The 18,615-nt window shown below is 38.3% G+C and overlaps 2 protein-coding genes across 3 annotated transcripts in view; one reads left to right on the forward strand and one right to left on the reverse strand.

The window, feature by feature from the left end:
- Positions 1–2,338: 2,338 nt before the first annotated feature.
- Positions 2,339–13,591, forward strand: LOC124162147. Its single transcript, XM_046538570.1, has 5 exons — positions 2,339–2,690; positions 7,222–7,315; positions 7,403–7,484; positions 10,450–10,680; positions 12,389–13,591. Exons 1-5 carry the CDS (start codon positions 2,582–2,584, stop codon positions 12,794–12,796), a joined length of 924 nt encoding a protein of 307 aa, XP_046394526.1. The 5' UTR covers positions 2,339–2,581; the 3' UTR covers positions 12,797–13,591.
- Positions 13,592–15,044: 1,453 nt separating this feature from the next.
- LOC124162789 (Bardet-Biedl syndrome 7 protein homolog) overlaps positions 15,045–18,615 on the reverse strand; it is a 33,168-nt gene continuing 29,597 nt past the window's right edge. For both annotated transcript variants that reach the window (XM_046539426.1, XM_046539427.1), the window contains exon 15: positions 15,045–15,713. In XM_046539426.1, coding sequence (XP_046395382.1) covers positions 15,574–15,713 — 140 coding nt within the window. In that variant the 3' untranslated portion in view covers positions 15,045–15,573. The remainder of the gene's footprint in view (positions 15,714–18,615) is intronic.

An 18,615-nucleotide genomic window follows, 5' to 3' on the forward strand; every position in this document is an offset into this window, starting at 1 on the left:
ATATTAGAAACAAAATTTTTTATTAAAAATTCTCTGAGCTCTTGGGGGGGTTTTATCCCCCAAAAACCCCCCTTGCTGCGTTACTGCTTCTTTTTGCTGTATTTATTTAGTTTCATCCGCTTTATCTTGTGCCTGATAACAAAACAAAAACTGTTATTTATCAGAAGGTGCTTGACGAAAGACATTAAACCCGAATGTGTAGGGCATATCGTGGTGCGTTTACGCATGCAGCACGTTTACGCAGTGCATTTTTTACAAACAGAGATACAATAACTGGCACGACTAAAGTCATTTGATACGAATGCTGCTTCGTAGGGGCTTTTCTTACACTATTTTGAGCATCAGTCAAGCGTCGGTCTAGCATTGCGTTAAACTGTTCCGTGAACGGGCCAAGAAACAGACTTATGCTCAAAAACTTTATAAATGGTAAAAAATGGTGGGTTTTGCGGCTGTGTGAATAGTTAAATATGTTTCATTTGTGACTCATCCGTCCCCCTAATATTAGTAACAAAATGTTTTAGAAAAAGATTCTCTAAGCTCTTTGGGGGTTTATCCCCCAAACCCCCAAAAAACCCCCCTCGCTGCATCACTGTTTCGCTTCGCAATATTTATTTAGCTTCACCCGCTTTATCTTGCGCCTGATAACAACAAAAACTGTTTTTTATCAGAAGGTGCTTGATGCAAGACATAATATTAAACGCGAAGGCACACCATGGTGCGTTTACGCATGCAGCACGTTTATGCAGTGCATTTTTTCCAAACAGAGATACAATAACTGGCACGACTAAAGTCATTTGATACGAATGCTGCTTCGTAGGGGCTTTTCTTACATGATTTTGAGCATCAGTCAAGCGTCGGTCTGGCGTTGTGTTAACCTGCCCTGTCAACAGGACAAGTTTACGCAACAGACTGGGACCTAAAAACAATTTTTTACAGTTAATAAGACAAATAGCCAACAACTGAATGCATATCATTTTATTTTATCTTCTCCTTTATAAAACCACAATGCCCGAAATTTCTTAAGTTAAAACATTAGAAAATTCATTGAAGAAAATCCGCGTAAACGTGTTCCAATCCACCCTAAGTGGATTCAATAAAGAAATTGTCTATCTGACAAGCAATTTTGATACTCATTTAAGTAGTTTTATTGAATTTGTATCCTTTATATTATTATAATAAATCAAATATGATTACAAACGATACAGCCACTCTTGATCTATAAATGGTGTAACTTAACTGTAAGTTCATTGATTATTATGTGGTACGTAAGTTAGCTGGGGCAGCTATGTCAACCCGCCACATTCCATGATTAAATTTCCCTACATTCAGAACACTTTCACGTACCGCTTATGATGTATTCTGGTGTTAATGTTGTCATTAATATGAGCCATTTCCCTTCAAAAAGCCTCCAGGGTCTTCAAATTGCCCATCAGTAATATGCCAGTCACTATCAACTATATAGGTACTACAAGCGCAGCCATTTTTGGCATTGCTGATTCCTTTATTTGCTTCTCCTAGCTTTACTTCGATCAGTCCAATAGATAAATCCAAATGATATTTTTAAATATTCATATGCAGTCTGGGTCTACATCCTGTATCTTGGTCTAATGTGAAATTGTGAAGTTACTCAGCATATTCAAAACAAACATCATTTTGGTAACCAAAACATTAGACAACCCAGCATCGAAAGGAACATGTTACCATTTAGGAATCAAATCAATAAATGTAATATATTATATTTTCTTCTTAACTTCGGTGGAGGATCAAGGGGCACGGTCAACGGCCGCCTTCCTCATTGCCCGTATAATGTCTAGAAAAATTGAAAAGATGATCATTTTATAGGTGGCTCTCTGATGAAAGAATTTCACCAGCTGAATCAACAATATTTCCACATAATTTATGAATGCACAGATAGTAGAATGGAATGTAGATGGGTACATACATAAAAACCGCTCGAAGGAATCGAACAAAGCACTACCGATATAGCGCTTGTAAAAGGAGCTGAGATGGTAGCAAAATTTCTGAATTCCCGGGCCACCGGTTGCCTCGTTTTGGTCTAGCGGACTAAACCACGATGGAAGAAGGAGACTACACGACTTCACTACGACGACAGAATAGGTGGTTGAGAGTTTGGTATTTTCTGAGGCTCCTGAGAAGCAGAGTGGTGAGGGGATTCACGAATCCCCTCACCACTCTGCCCTCCAGTGATTTCGTATTTGCCGCCATATGTACTGACACATCTGGCAACCTTGCAAGGAGCAGCAAGTACACTTTTCATGAATACTACTCGATGATATTTTCTTCGGCAGCCAATATATGCTCAGCAATGACTCAGAGTAAATACTGTGTATGTGTATAACCTCTAAAAAACATCTCTGGACATATTATTTGGGTTAGGCCCATAAATATCTGTAAATTGTCGTTCGGATGGCAGAATTTTGAACTCAAATATTGGTTACTAGTGATGCACTCTAGACAGAGAGTCCGAAAGTATTCTGAAGTGTTTTAGGTGATATCGGTCATTTACTTTCGGTCGTCCACAACCCTTCGTTGAATCGCGACAAATATTTTGTTTCTAAGGATGACTTCTAATTTTGTACATTTCTCAAATGTTCGCCGTCCTTCGCAATTCACGGGCATAATTTCTGATGGAGCTACCCTAGACACGGATAAAGTGGATTCTATTATATGTAAGTCGTTGCTATATCAGTGAGAACTATTTTCGTGTTACCTCGGTGGAGTGGGTAAAGTATTGATGCTATTTCTCATATCGCTAATGACCTACGCGAAGTTACAGCTTATCGTGATGGCTCATTACATGTTTTGTTTTATTTTTAACCGATATTTATTATATTTACATGAGCGCAATGGTGGAATACTAAGTTGGTTATCCTTGAGTCCTCTTCTCATTCGTAGTATTTTGCGGTCATTGCGTGAACTCGCGACGTTACTTCTAATTTTCATATTTTTGCCGGCCTCTTTTCGTATCCTCTTTAGTTGCATTTCAGGGAAAACCAAGGCCAATTTAGTGTACGATTTAAAGAAAGTATTCATCCTTCTCATTGTTCATCGTGAATCACCTAAATCACTGTTGTTTTTTCTCTAGGAATGCATCTTAATTTCAGTTATGTCAGTGAAATCATTTCCCTTATTCAACCTTTTCGACAAACTTGAAATCCTCCATCGTGTTCTACTTTATATTTATCTATCTAGGGTGGTAATTTATTCTTAATGCTAACTTTCAAAATTGGATATGTCATTCCTTCATGCTATTTCAATAGTTATTGCAGCAGGAACTTCTTGTATAACAGGAAATCGGAATAGTGTCTTGGATTTTAACAACAACAACTTAAATGGATCTGAATCTCGTGTGGAAGTTTTTCGTAAATTGGTTTGAGAGTCATGGTATTGGTTTTAATTTTTTTATTGTTTGATATTAATTATGTTCTACACAATATAATAAATGGAGAATTTTTATGTACCAGCAGAAGGTATTTTGGCATTCAACATAGAGTGAAAGGAAAGAACATAGTATTATTATCGGCAGTGATCTGCTGCTTAAATTAGGCTTTGATGTATGCCAGCAGAATTTTTATTTATCATTCAAGTACTTGCTGTACTTTCTCTTGCTTTTGTAACAATCATTCTGTCACAGCCCTCTGAGTGGGATATTCCACTATGTACCGTCTGGCTAGCGAAAGTTATCTGATGACAGCTCAAAAGGAGGGGCAGAGAACCCTGTGCCAGCATGGTTTGCAGCCAATCTATGTCCCCCAAACGCATCTCTCACCCTCGCCTAGTCATGCAACATTGTCACACGCATATGAAGCACCGAAAAAAGCCTGAACCACCAAAACAGTCAGTTTCTTGGAATCACCAAAACAAGGGATTCTCTTTTGGGTCCTTCACGCTCGTTGTCCCTAGTAGGTGTTTTATTTAAAGAAGCCTTTTGTTTATATGTGAAGTGAGCGTTTCCCTTTCTTACCTGGCAACCTTGCCCCCTACCCCAAACTAGACCCTTCTACCTGTCATCGGACAACTCTCGGCAGCCGGACTATATCTGTAGAGGATAGGTACCCTTTTCCATCTCTCTTATCAGTGGGGTAGCGAGGGGGGATGTCTGTGGGGTTCAGACCCCCTTCCCCAAAATATAAAGACACAATATTACTTCCCTTCACAAAAGAAAACAAAATATTGAAAAATCATGAATTTACAAAAGATTACTTTGACAAATGAAGTTTTTTTAATCATGAAAAGTGTTAAAATTAGTTTAAAACCCACTACTAAGTACCCTGTTTTTTTTATTTTTTCACCTTGGTTATGGACCCCCCCTCATATTGACATGATTTTATTTCTTCAGTTACAGCTATTTAGAACAGTATGGGAGGAGGCAAATGACAGATTGGGTGATTTGCACCGTCAGATTGTAGGGGAATATAAATGGAGGGAAAAAAAGGCACGAAAAGGACTTCCCATCCTAAAGACCAAGTATTTTAGTATGCAAGTACAAATTGGGCAACTTCTGAAAAATTTTGCCGCTACCAAGCCTAAGCCCTCCAGGTGGAAAGCTAATTGTATACTCCCTTTCTCCATTTCTAGCCACCTTACCAGCACGATCCCCTTCAAGCAAGTGCTCTTTTACAGAATGATTTCGTAGATTTTTAGCTGGAGTGAATGCATCTTGTGTGTCAAGATGATGCTTTCAAAATGTACACATAGTGTGAGTACATGTGTTTGCCAAGCTTAGAAGAATGGAGTTGCTCAAATAGCTGCCTATAAAACACTGCTTTACCTGTAGCTATAGACTGTTCCTATAGCTTTGGGTCTGAATGAGCAGTGGCATATATAGATCCTCACTCCAGGCCCACTCCGAAGAGGGCCACCATATGAAACTCTAAACATGGTTTGGGCCCAATGCAGTGGATAAACCCAGTAATGAGAGGCAATTGCATCAGTCAGGTCACTAATATTTATCAGATTCAATTTGGCAATTCCAGCTTTCTGGGTTTGTCTTTATCTCGGACATATACTTGGTCTAATTGCAGCCAAGGTTAATTCTCGGTGATGTGAGGCTATGTCACCTCATTTTCAATTTACACGTTATGGTATTTGCATTTGAACCTGCACAAATAATTATTAATGTACATGACAGTATCACTGCAGGCCACAACCATACTCTCATGCATGATACATTATATTGATTCAGACTAAGAGGTTTTATTTTTTCTTGATTTTCCCCATTTTGGGGGGAATTGGGCTCCAAAGGGTCCCCCTTTAAATCATCCTCATTGTAAATTGGCATTGAATATATATATCTTATAATTGGTGGCCTAATGAGATTTTTAAGAGATGTAGAAGATGCCTCCTAAACCACAGGGAAATCACAGCAGATGGTTACTGTATTTTCAGCCCACAACTTTTTAGTGGCATCAAAAATGGAGTGAATGTCATGCGTGAGGATGGGCAGGTCACTTGAGTATTTCCATCATTAGTAGCATCCATGGACACTAACGGCAATGCAATCAACAAGCTCCAGCCAAACAATTGCTTTGTTTATCTGATCTTTCCGTGCCAGTTGTGGCACCCAGAGGTGATCCCACCAAACACAGTCACAGTTGCCATCGTTTATATTGCGTTTATGGTTTGCAAGCTAGTTTCTGAGGTTGGTGACCACCAATTGGGTGGTATCCTATTTTTTTAATTACTTAAATCAAAAGATCATTGCTCCTGGAGTATGTATTTCATGCATTTAGATTTTTAAATGATGATGTCTATTTTTCGCAATTAAATGAAAAGTGAAAATTTTCAAGCGCAAAAATGCAATGGCTGAGTATGAATGCTGGGAAAAGCTTGTGTGACTCCATTCTGTTTCCAGCTGCCTCTGTGTAAGGCCACCTTGGTTCGAGGCTATGAGCATCACTACAATGCAGGCTGCTAGCAGGTAGCGATTGGCTTAAATAAGGATTATTAATACCCTATCAAATGAAGGAAACTTTCCAACCTTAAGCAATTTTAATAGGTGATTATTAAAAGATGTTTCCCTGAGCTCTGTGCCTCATGCATGCATTGGAAATGTCAGACGATGGAAAACTCCTGACTACTCGTATAGCATCTGGGTCCCTGTGAGGTCATGTGGAGTGGCATCGCATGGGTGCCAATCTGGCCTTTTTCAAATGAGGTTCAAATTGACCATTAACATTCGTCAAAACTTGTATATCTAAAACAAATAATGTGTATATTATGAATACACTAATGGTGGGTTACGAATCACAATCAATGCCTTTCGTTTTCTTTGATGAAGGAAACTATCCCATTTTGGAAGCCAGTTCTTTGTTTCTCGGGAAACAGAAAAAAATAGTGAGGACTGCAACACTTGACGACAGGGAGGGGGGGAAGGACCCAACAATGACCTTGACCTCGCCGACCTTGATGCCATGACTGACACCTGACACCTGCCTTTTGCAAATGGGTCCCATGCGATGAGTTTCTGAGGCTCATTTGTTTGTACTTCATGTTTTTAGGGAAGAGATAGTTGGTAGTGTTTCCCATTTCCGTTCCAATAGTGTTTTGTACATGACACAATCACCTTTTCACAATTCACCTGATCACAATTCAACCTATCTGACATGGTTGCCCTTGAGATTATTTGAGTATCACTCCTGCCAGTACAGCTCTAAGGGTAATATGAATGCATAAGCTTCCCCACTGTAAAAAGGTTGTAGCCCAAGGGAAATGGTAACAAAAATGATACTTGATGCATTCCTCACATGTAGGCATTGTTGAAGGTAAATGAACATTGCTAAAGAAATGCTTTGTTTCCATGTTACACGTTACTGTTTCCACCATGGTAATCTACGGAAACACACCGTAACAGAATGCTTTAACTCACCACATACAATTCCTTACTAGAGATGTTAAATATATCCTCCATGATAATTGATACATACATGCATCAAACTATTTTCCTGGGAATCTCTGATATGCTGAGGTATCCCTGGAGTACTGCTTATGGTTTAGCAGCCTTCTATAATGTGGGCACAGAGAATCTGACAATCTTGAATCCAAGCAAGAATTCTAGCCTTCATGCTATTCATTTGGTGGTTATCAGATCAAAAATACCTATTCAATAAATGTTATTAATGGAAATAAATTGATTTATCAAGTAATCGCAGCATGAAGCATATTCCTGGAAAATATTCACTTTGCATTTTGATTTTGCAGGGACTGATGAACAGGTCTTCCGGCTAATAGAGCTGAGAGCTAAATATGCTCAGTTGTTTACTGGGAGGAAAGGTTCTGCACCTATTGCATATGGGTAATCTTCTTAACCAAGCAGTTGTTAATAACTTTTTACATTTGTAACTGTAATATCAGTGTCATCATACACAATTCTTAATTGCAGAAAAGTTGCTGAGGAATTAGGTATCGGAGGAAACTTTGTTAGTGTTAAGAAAAAATGGGAAAATTTGCTTGACAAATATAAGGTAGGTAAATACCCACTGTAGTGTGAATTTTATTCAGTTCCCCCGATATGATTTTTTAAATGATTTTGCGCATAGTACTTCTTTGGTCACTAGCAAGTGCTGTAAACATAAAAATAAATCTAAGTGTCCCCTCTGAAATATTCCTCCTCCACTCATTTTTAAAAATCACTTCATGTTTTTCTTAGAAAAAACTGTAATAGCAAAATAAATGCATTTGTGCAAATGTTCTGTTTTTTTGGGATAACTGCAGAATCACTAAATGAAAAGTTTTCAGAGTGATTTATAAAGTATGCAAATAGCCTTACTTGTAAGTCCACCTTACATGTGAAGTTCAAAACTAGCGCAGGAAATTTGGGGAACTATCAGTTCAATTTCAGAAAGGAAAAGGAAGCCAGTGATGCAATGGCAGTAGTGAGTGTTGTGACCGGGATTATAGTGATCCAGAAATGGAAGATTTCCATTTCCAAAATGTGAATAAATGTGTTGTTGTGTGACGTCTCAGAATTTCCAGCTATGTCAAACTATGCCTTGGGATTTGTACCTTTTCACTTTTGAGAATTCCTAACCTCCCTTTTCCCCTTCCTCTTTGTCAAAAACAATCTCAGTGATCCTAAATAATCCAGGGCACAACAGAGAATCCTATTGGTGAAGAACCTAGAATGTAAACAGGATGCTTATGCTTTGTGGATTTTGGCAAAGTATTTGATCCAATGGACCAGGTAAAACCAGTTATCATTCTTAAGAAAATAGGGGTATATTGAAGAGACAAGCGACTTATTCATTACATATTTTTGAATGGCTTTCAGAGTTGAATGCTAAAGTTAAAGTGAGGATCAATTAATAGTTCCATCAAATGAAAATCATTGAGATTCCTTGATGATTGGGAATTGATTAACCACTAAGGGAAATGGCTGCAGGTACTGTTTGAGGCCTTAAGTTTACAGTGTGAAGAAAGTAGTGGCCCCAATATTGATATCAAACAGATCCAAGTTATATTGTTTTGTGAGACATTGAGATCTAGGAACCTGAGGTATAGCAATAAATTAAACAGGCCCAAAACTGGACAGTTGGAACAGTTTTACTGTTCAAGGAACACATTAGAAGAAAATGGACCCAGCGGTAGTGATATCAGGAAGAAAATAGCATTAGCAAGAGAGGCACTTGTAAGAAGGAGCTGATGATAGGGTTTAAAAATCCTTGGAGAAAATACTAGTCTGATATGGAAATTAGTGGTTCAGTTTTAGAAACATGGATGATGAGAAAAGACAGAAAGCCTTCAAGGTGTGGGAATGGAGGAGATAAAGAGAAACAGAACAAGGAACTGCTAGATTTGACGGGTGAGGAGAGGAAACTTCTGAAGGATACGAGGAGGAAAATGAGGGTATGGGTAGTATCAAGTTAATATCAATTAGAGAGGTATAATGAAAATATTGATTGAGGAGGGGTGTTAGGTAAGTGTAGGAAGAGAATGGAACTAATGGATAGAATGACATACAGGATCTGCCAATGAAACTGGATGATTAAGTGAAGTAATTGATTTTTGAAAAAAACTAATTTTTTCATGCTAATTAATTGAATGTTCAAAAACAGCCATTTTCGATAATAAATGAGAAAAAAATATTATCTGAACTCTATGTCCACTAAATCAACCATTGCAAGTAAGGTATTCTTGCAGCCTGTCCTGGTGATTTTGCATAACCTCTCGTAGCATCTTGACAGGTATTGCCACCATCTTGTCTGCAAGTCTTTGCTTGAGAGCTTGGATGGTTCTGGGTGCATCAGTTTGAAAAACCTTCGGTCACGCAGATTGTTAAAATGGCGAAAAGCTCATCGCATTTGCTCAAAGCTACCACCATCTTGATAAAATGCTTTGCATGCTAAGCCATGATACTCTCCAGTACAACCATCCATGGCAACTGAAATGGCATGCTGTTCAATTAATAACGCATCCATAACATTCCCCACCACTACTTCCCAACTTCGTCCCAAGACCACTTACAATCCAGTTTCACTGGAGGACCCTGTATTATAGATTTTAAAACTGTGAATTGGAGATATAAGTGAAGTTTGGTAGAGAGGACAAGGTGGAGGTTTTTGAGTTGCTTTCTATGTGAATCTGCCTTGACATTGTGATTACTCTAATAATGAAACTGTTAAAAAAAAGAGAAATTTCATCCTAATGTCGGTGCATATGCACCTGAATAAGGAAAGGATCAGCATTTGTTTTTCTGATGTAATCATGTTCGGAAAATTATTAATCATATCACATGACTAATTACTATAATGTAATTTTTTACCCATCTAGTTGATAATGATAATAATTATAATTTTATTTGCCAGCAGACACAATACACTGATAAGAACAGGGCATGTATATAAGGCACGTCAAAAAAACTAAAAGTACAAACCCAATCACTTAAACTCACAGAGGTTCATCTCGATTTGTTATAAAACACAGATATTCGTCTATACTATAGAAACATTGATCAATGAGAAATGAAAATACAGCTTTTTTAAATTGAACCATTGGAATGTTTGGTGAAGAAAATAAATATATGGTTAGACTTTAAGTACCAAGGTTGTTACAATGTTACATTTCAACTGGCGTTGTTACTTCAATCTGTTCTTAATTTCTTGATTAATTAACTAACACATTCACTGTGGCATAACCCACCAGTGGTTCACACCTGACTTCCTCCTGTATTAAAATTGGCATTTCTATATTTTACGTGGGTACCTTTGTGGTACGACTGGAAGTTTGACCCACTAGTGGGTTGCACTTAAATCAGAGTGAAATCCACCGAAGACCAACTGGTGGGTCAGACGACAGTCTGAACCCTGGAAGGGAGAGACAGCTCCACAGGGAATGTGTTAATTGATTGAAGTTAATGGTATTTCTTCATTAGAATTTCACCTTCCACCGCAGTCTTTGTCGAATTTTAACTATTTTTATTGATCACTTCAGAAAGATAAGATTGCTAGGATGAACATGAGCATGGCAGATGGTGAGAAGTCCTGTCATGTATGGAAATACTTCGATGCAATGGACAATTTTATGAAAGCCTATCGATCAGATTCTCCCAACATCAGGAGACCCAAACTGCCTCCTGTTATCTTAGCAGCAGAAATGGATCCAAAATCAAGTTCATACTATCAAGATGGACAGGCGGATATCTCTTCATGGATGTTGCCCGAGGTGAGACATACTCATTCTTTAATAAAATCTAAATAAAGGCATAAAACTACTCTCTTTTGTATAGTTAATACAAGTAATAACATTTTCTCAGGAAAAATCTAGTTTTGTCTATTTAATGAACTAAACTGACCACCACTATTAATTCTATCATTGACCTTGATACATACAGATGTATATGTACTCCTAAATTAAATTCTCAAAATATCCTTTGACTAAATTGAAGATGAAATTTTCCCTGATGTATTTTCATGCAGTAGTGTCAGACGGCAAGTGCATTAGATGTGGTAAATGAAACATCTTTGTACTTTTCACTAAGCTTATGTGTACCAATTGATTTCAGTTACTTAGTGTCATTTTCAAGGGGGAAGCCAACTGGCAAAATATTTTTTGCATGAAGTGCATAAATGCATGAATTGGATATACAAGCGGTAAACTACCAATCAATGATTGAAAATATATATAGACTATATAGCCTCCATGGCAAAAATATCAATTTCTAGAGAAAGTCCACTTCGTCCCATCAGAATACTATCAGTGGGGCTGTGGTACAAATAATTGCATTAATAAAATATTCTATGGAATAAATACTTTCTTTTGGTAGCATGAGATAATGATTGAAAGTTAACTAATTTCAAAAGTTCAGAACTAAACACAATATAATTCAATGACATCGCATCTGCCATGTATAAGAACATTGTATCTGCCATGATGCATCATGAAGATAGAGCTGAAATCCTTAAAATGGTTTTTCATAGGGCATGTAATTTTGCAGAATAGAACTGTGTTATTTTCTCATTATGTACAAATGAAATTATGACGGGCTCTTTTCCCATCTGATGTCCATGCATTCTTACATGCATTCTAGCAATTCACCTCTTTACACGGTGCAATTTTGACTGAGCATTTGTACACATTTCAGATTGTGCAATTATGTGCCCTGTGTAAAGTGGCCTTAAGTCCATGTGTGCATCAGGCCAAGAGATATTGTTGATGTCAGCGCTGAATTTGCGCATGCACAGCTAAATAAAACCCCTTTGAGCTTCATGAGTATATATTATTCCATGAGGAGTGGGGAAAGGCTCAAGTTGAGAGGGAAGAAGGGGGTGGAGTGGGGGAAGAGGTAAGGAATGGAGTTCGGTTCCATTGAGGACATTAATGAGGGGCGCAATTGGTATTAGCTCCCCGCTTGAAAGTGATTCTTGATGCTCGGTCATTGAAATCCACCGCGGAACATGCATATAAAGCTGTGTGGAAAGTATATACAAAGTTGTTTTATTTACTGTGGCGGGTTCGAGCTCTGGTGGTCGAACAGGGCGACCTTCATCCCGGGGTGTCGTCCGGCGTGTATGAGTACGGCGGGCTGACGCCGGAGCGGTGGGTCGACCGACGAGTATAAATACGGCAGGCTGACGGCGGAGCGAGGAGTTTGTCGTGTTGCACAGTACGAGATTGTTACGCTGTTTTCCGCTCTCTGAAATAAACGAGTTATCCCACGGAATTCTTCTTAATTATTACGCCCGTCAGCACATTTACCATGTTTAATGTCTGGAATTTCTGTGAAGTTCACCTTCATCCATTACCTTCATTCATTAGACAATGGTAGTTTACTTCCATGATACATTTATTTATAGCATTGACACTTGTTTTAGTAAGTATGTGCGGAAAGAATTTTATGAATGTGTAAACATTTAAAATTATTTTTTCCAAGGAAGAAGCTGAAGAGACAGCAGTTGAAGGCCAAGTGGAAAACCATGGGGAAGAAGAGAAAGACTTTGTTGAAGATAATATGGGTTTTTTATACACTAGGCAAGGGAATTCACGAGAAGAAGTAGTGCATCCATGCAAAAGACATAAGTCTGACAAAGGGACGCAAGTGAAGGAGGGACGTAGATCTCATGGCCATGACTTTGCGCTTGGGATTGCCATGGCAAAGTTAAAACAGATCAGTGAGAGTGCAGCGCAGGACGCTGAGAAGTTGAGTGAATTTGACTTGTGGGCAAAAAGTGTAGCGACTCAACTGAATGCAATGGAAATCACCAGAGCCCTAAGACTTCAGCTGAAACTACAAACTATGGTGACAGAAGAGCGGCTTTTGTATGAATCATCCCATCAGTGACGAGAAATTGTGCCAGGTAGCCCCTATTTCATATGCCAGTGACTGAGAGGAGGTTGGTAAAGTGCACGTATTTTTTTCAGAATATGTAAGTTTTTATAAAATAGACACAGTAAGTATTTACTGATTTTTGGCAATTTGTGTTGCCATATGTTCAATCTTGAATGGCCAAGAGCCTAATCCCATTGATAGCTCATCCCATGGTTCCCATACCCTCACCGAAGTTGAGCAATGTTGGGCCTAGAGAGTAAGGGTGAGTGTTCATACCTTAACTTTGCTACTCTTGTCTTCTATCTGCAAGTGGTCAGCAGATCAAGAAAGACGTCAGTGCTGGGGTGTCTGATAAAGCCCTATTCAATCTATCTTTCTATCTATTGTGAACGGATACTTTTGTATAATATATATAGGTAAAATGTATATCTGTATATTTATAATAGTGTGTCCTCTGGATCTTAAAAATCCAGGGCTGAAACTCATTGTTTCTATAGTTAAGCACCAATTATCTGTCATAATGAAAGGAGAAACCCAAACCGACACGTAATTGAAAAAAAAAAGAAACTCCATCAGGCAACTTTTGCCTTAGTTTTCATGTCATGCTTTCAATGTATTTTTGAGCCATCTCACAGAAATACTGGTTGTAACATAAATCTTATAATTTTGGCCCTGGCTAGGTATGGTATGATGCCTATGCTCCCAGGAATTCCCTCAAAGTTGTCCCTTTCTTCCTATCTACAGTAGACTCTTGTTGTAACGAACAATCTTATTATGAAGCAAATTAATTTAAGTATTACGGGACTAGCCACGGTGATAACTTTTACGGGAGTCACCCGCAATGCACAATTGTGCGAAAAATCCACAGAGAAAAAATCATTCGCCTTGACCGGGATTCGAACCCGGATCCCTCGATTTCCGGCCGAGTGCTTTAGCCAGTTAAGCTACCGAGGCGTCATTCTTCCCTGTGGAAATTTGTGGACTATACCGGACAAGGTGGTATTTTTCGCACAATTGTGCATTGCGGGTGACTCCCGTAAAAGTTATCACCGTGGCTAGTCCCGGTATACTTAAATTCGTCAAAGAGAGAACACCTATATGTGTTCAAAGTTCGGACTTTACTCTCCGGCTGTGGCGCCGTGTGCACGATTTGGACTGCTCGTCGCATAATATGCTCAGCAGTCCATACCACCTTGTCCGGTATAGTCCACAAATTTCCACAGGGAAGAATGACGCCTCGGTAGCTTAACTGGCTAAAGCACTCGGCCGGAAATCGAGGGATCCGGGTTCGAATCCCGGTCAAGGCGAATGATTTTTTCCCTGTGGATTTTTCGCACATGAAGCAAATTGTTGGTCCCGACGAAACGGCCTATCCAATCTATGGTAAAAGAAATGTTATTACAAAATTTTCATTATTACGAAATTATGAAACTCAGTTCGGGTCCCACTGGCTACAAAAAGAACTTTATTACGAAGTTCTACAAATAAGCAATGGCATTTAGGTGGATATACCTACACTAAGCTACATTATAAACATTGTGCTGCCTGTAAGTTCGTCTCGTGCACTTTGCGCAAGAGCATCAATTATGGTTCTTTCTTCAGTAAGAAATACTTGAGTATGCACGCAACATAATATGATAAGCTTTATTCATGTGGAACCATGGTGACCCACTCATTACTGCTTGTTAATTGGACATAAAGTAAGTCCTCTTCTTACAAATATACGATTCACGAACTTTCAGAGATGTGAAAATTGGAACAGCTGAAGCGTGCCCAAAATTTCTAATTTGGCACTTTTCAAGTTGGCCATTGCGATGCGGTGTGGCGAAAAGGAACTCCTACTTTGGGCATAATCTGAACAAAGTATCACTTTATGTGATTGAATTCGGGAACTATTCAGCGTTTCGCCGGTTCTTCCTTCCTGTGGACAACGATTATTTTCAGCTCCTGCAGCATCGCATGTCCAGCTAGATCAGTTCGTCACAATATTGAGTTCACGCACAATTTTAATGCAGTGTTGCATTCTGGACGTAAACGTCACTTCTTGGTACCTGGCATAGCTTCATGAATGAAAGATTCTTAAAAGAAACGTTCATACGAGCTTTGTTATTTCAAACCTCCAGTTTTTTGGTCCTGTGAACTTCATTATAATGAGAGTCTACTGTATTTGGATGTGATCACATATGGATGAACATTTGAAGTTAAATTTGCTGAAGACTAAGAAGGTACACCATTGCCAGCTCTCTTAGTTTTTGCACAAGCACAAAAACCTATTCAGTGAGTGAGAACCATCCTTGTCCATTTGGTAGCACAATTCTATATCCTAGGCACATGCTTAAATGTAAAGATAATGGGAGCATCTCAAGTTTGCAATTTCGAGTTTGAGTTGCAATTCTATATTTTATTTATATATGTGTTTTAGCAAAAATTTCTCACCTTAGTTCCATTTAATTCCTGAATAACTTCATTGCTTGACAATGCAACAGATAAAATTACATATGTAACTTTGATCTGATTTAACAAATCTTCCTACTGTTTTTTAAAAAACTTGGTAAGATGATTATGGAGCATATGATTGTTGCTTTAAAGCTGATGTGGACATGGGTATTTTAAATGAAAGGCAACACAATTAATAGCAGTGGTACAATGTATTTGTATTGCTGTTACATATTACCCACGTAAATTTAATAGTGTAACCAGCCACACATGGTGTGTGTGGTGCAATACCATTCTCAGCAACCGTGTTGAGGAAGGAAGGTACACCATTGCCAGCTCTCTTAGTTTTTGCATCAACCTTGAACTTGGTTAAAATAATTCTTCAGTTTGTCGAGACTGTATTCATCCAGCACTTCCATGAGTTGCTGTATTTTTCCTTTTACATTCACTCCTTTAAATTTGTGGACATCGATAAATAAATCTGTTATCATACCTGGAATGAAATAAATATTATTTCTTTGAATTAAAAGGTTTTGCAAACATAAGGACAGCCAGTTTAGTAAATTCAGAAATTTGACATTCAAACGATTATCTTATTCTTTGAGCATTTGGATTCTGATTTTTGCAGAAAGAATGTTTTGTAGCTTAAAATACAGTGGAGAATATTGTCTAATATTTGTGTACATCCATGTGAAATTGGTAATTATATTAAATCCTCATGATCTTGTTAGCTCTTGTGAGGAATACACATTTGAACTCCAATTTTCAGTTTGTGCTACTCAGTGGCTTGTCTAAAGACTTAAAAAATTCTTAGAAATGCTTTGGAAACTACTGTTATACCTCCCTTAACAACCAACTCTATACAGTAGTCACCCCGATATCGTGCCATTGTTCTTTGGAGCTTTATGACTTTTCATAACATCTCCTTGGAAATGTTCACCTATTCAGTGGTCACATCTTTTCCTAGTCAGCATGGGGTGGCCTCTTCTTTAGAGTTCCATAATTATGAGAAATCTTAGGAGACTGTGAAAGTTAGTGAAAATAAATTCTTGAATTTCCTCATTTATGGCTCAGAAGAAAAAAGAGACTACAGCAGGCTGGCCTTAAAATTTCAGAATTTGGCAAAGTTATGTTTCCCTAGTTTCAAAATGACCAAAATGATATGTACATACATACATGTGTTAAAATTTGATTATTTAAAAGTTAAGGTACCCTGAGCCCCAAGGTACTAAGGTCTCAAAATTATTTTTTTAGGACTGAAAAAAACTATCCTTATGAAAAACGTTAGAGTAAATCTCTTTCCTATAGGTCTGATATTGCATTTGTTTTGACATATCTCTAAGCATCCATGAGATGTGGTCCCCCACTGTTCAATCCACCCCCCCAGAGGGCTATGCCACGCAGGCCCGTCGCTAGCTGATCTGGTGCCCGGGGCAAACTGGGATTGTGCCCCCCCCCCCACCCCATAACATTAATATATCTGCAATCGGGAGATTTGAAAATATAATTGAAAACATTTTCATAATAAAGATATTTTATTGATTATGAAAGTAAAGGAGCTCTTTCGTTGTGTTGAAGAGAGCTGAGAGCGCCACAAAGCGGATAACGTTGTTAGTCAAAATTTAAAAAAAATTTTAGTCGGCGAACACGGTGCGCCCCCAACTTGCTGCGCCTAGGGCAAAATGCCCTGGTTGCCCCGCCCTCGCGACGGGCCTGATGCCACGCCACGGCACTGCCAAAGTACGGCCTGCACCACTTACTTCCATGACTAGGTACTTCCTCCTCCACCTTCTTCCCTCCTCCAGCAGAGTCAATGTTTGTGTAAATATCTAGAATTGTATGTTGTTCAATTGTACAATTTTTTCTCTGGTGCTACAATTAATATTTTTAAATCCTGTGATGTTCCTATTAAAACTGTTCTGTGCTTCCATTTTACTGATGCTCTTGTTAGTCTATCATTGAAGTATCACTTCAGTCCAGTGAAGGCCAGTGCACAGGCTTTTTATCTTTGGCAGTAATCAAAGTAACTAATTATGGAATGCCTTTGGGGGAAAATGTTATGCATCGGGTCTGATTGCTGAAAATCTTTAACAGTCCCTCCAATCCTGCAGCATTGGGCTTCAGACATTTCAAGAAAATTCAAGGTGAGGGGTTTGCAGCTAGAAATAGTTGATTGGATCATTTTTGGACAAAGAACATTAATGTTTTAAGATTGATTTGTAGTGAAATTTTAACTAAAGTGATGTTTTCAAAGAGGCTATCAAATAATGGAGGCCAAGGGTATCATCAATTGGGGAGTTTGTCAAGGCAAATAAATTTTTAATATGTATGGAACTGGTCTTTTCTATTGAGCCATTTCAAATAAAACTGTATTTGAAACATTAATAGCACAAAAGTGGAAAATATAGCAAATAAAGAAAAGCAATACTGTTTAGCTGAAATTCAGTTGAAGAATAGGAGCCCCAGCTTGGTACTGAAGAACACTTGGCATAGTGCTTCAAAAATGTTAATATGGATATAACCTCACAGGGAAAAGGTATACTAATGGTAAGTAGCAGGTGGTGTCTATGTCTATGGTTTTTTTTTAAACAGCTACATTCATGATGTTCATTAAAAAATGGCACTGTAAGAAATTAAGGTGATTTTATTTTTAGATAATACCCCTTGACTTCTTAAAATGCCGTTTTCTAGGGTTAAACTTCAGCTTCTTCCATCATCACAACAGCTTGCCTTCATCCCATTGATGAGGTAATTATTCAGACTTAAAGCTATAATAATGTGGTTACAGGTCCATAGCCTGTGGGATTGCTACGAGGCTTACGCACCCCTTGCAATTAGGTCATCTTTCCCAATAATCGGTAAGTATATGTGGCTATCTAAAAACAAATTGAGTTACCATATGATAATTTTTTATGAGTAGGTTTTATTGTTAATAAATGCATACTTTAACAATTTTGTGCCAGTGCTCAATAAAATGGTTTATATGTTTAGTGAGCTTTAATAGGCTTAGCCTCGCCTTTAATGAATCTTTAGCTTACAATCGGCCTGACAATAAAGGTTGCTATTTCTTATGTTAGTAATCTCATCAAAAAATCTTTGGAAGAAGCCATCTCATGGTCAAAATCCTTTGGAAAGAAGATGAGCATGATTTGACTTGATATTTATTTTACTTGGTCCAGGTGAGGCCACTACCCGGTCCCATCTTTTCCTGGGTCAGAGCCAAGAGACCATGAGTACGTGATTTTTTTCATGTGGACTATTAGCAAGTTGTAATGGTCAAGCAGAAATTTCTTGCAGCACTGGCAGTGGCAATGGGCAGAAAATTTTAACTATGGCAAAATTTATGGTTGTCTCCAAATCAGATTTAAGTGCCACGAGTGTCGAATCTCTACCCC

This window comes from Ischnura elegans, chromosome 7 (genome assembly GCF_921293095.1).
Source record: "Ischnura elegans chromosome 7, ioIscEleg1.1, whole genome shotgun sequence".
Lineage (NCBI taxonomy): Eukaryota > Metazoa > Arthropoda > Insecta > Odonata > Coenagrionidae > Ischnura > Ischnura elegans.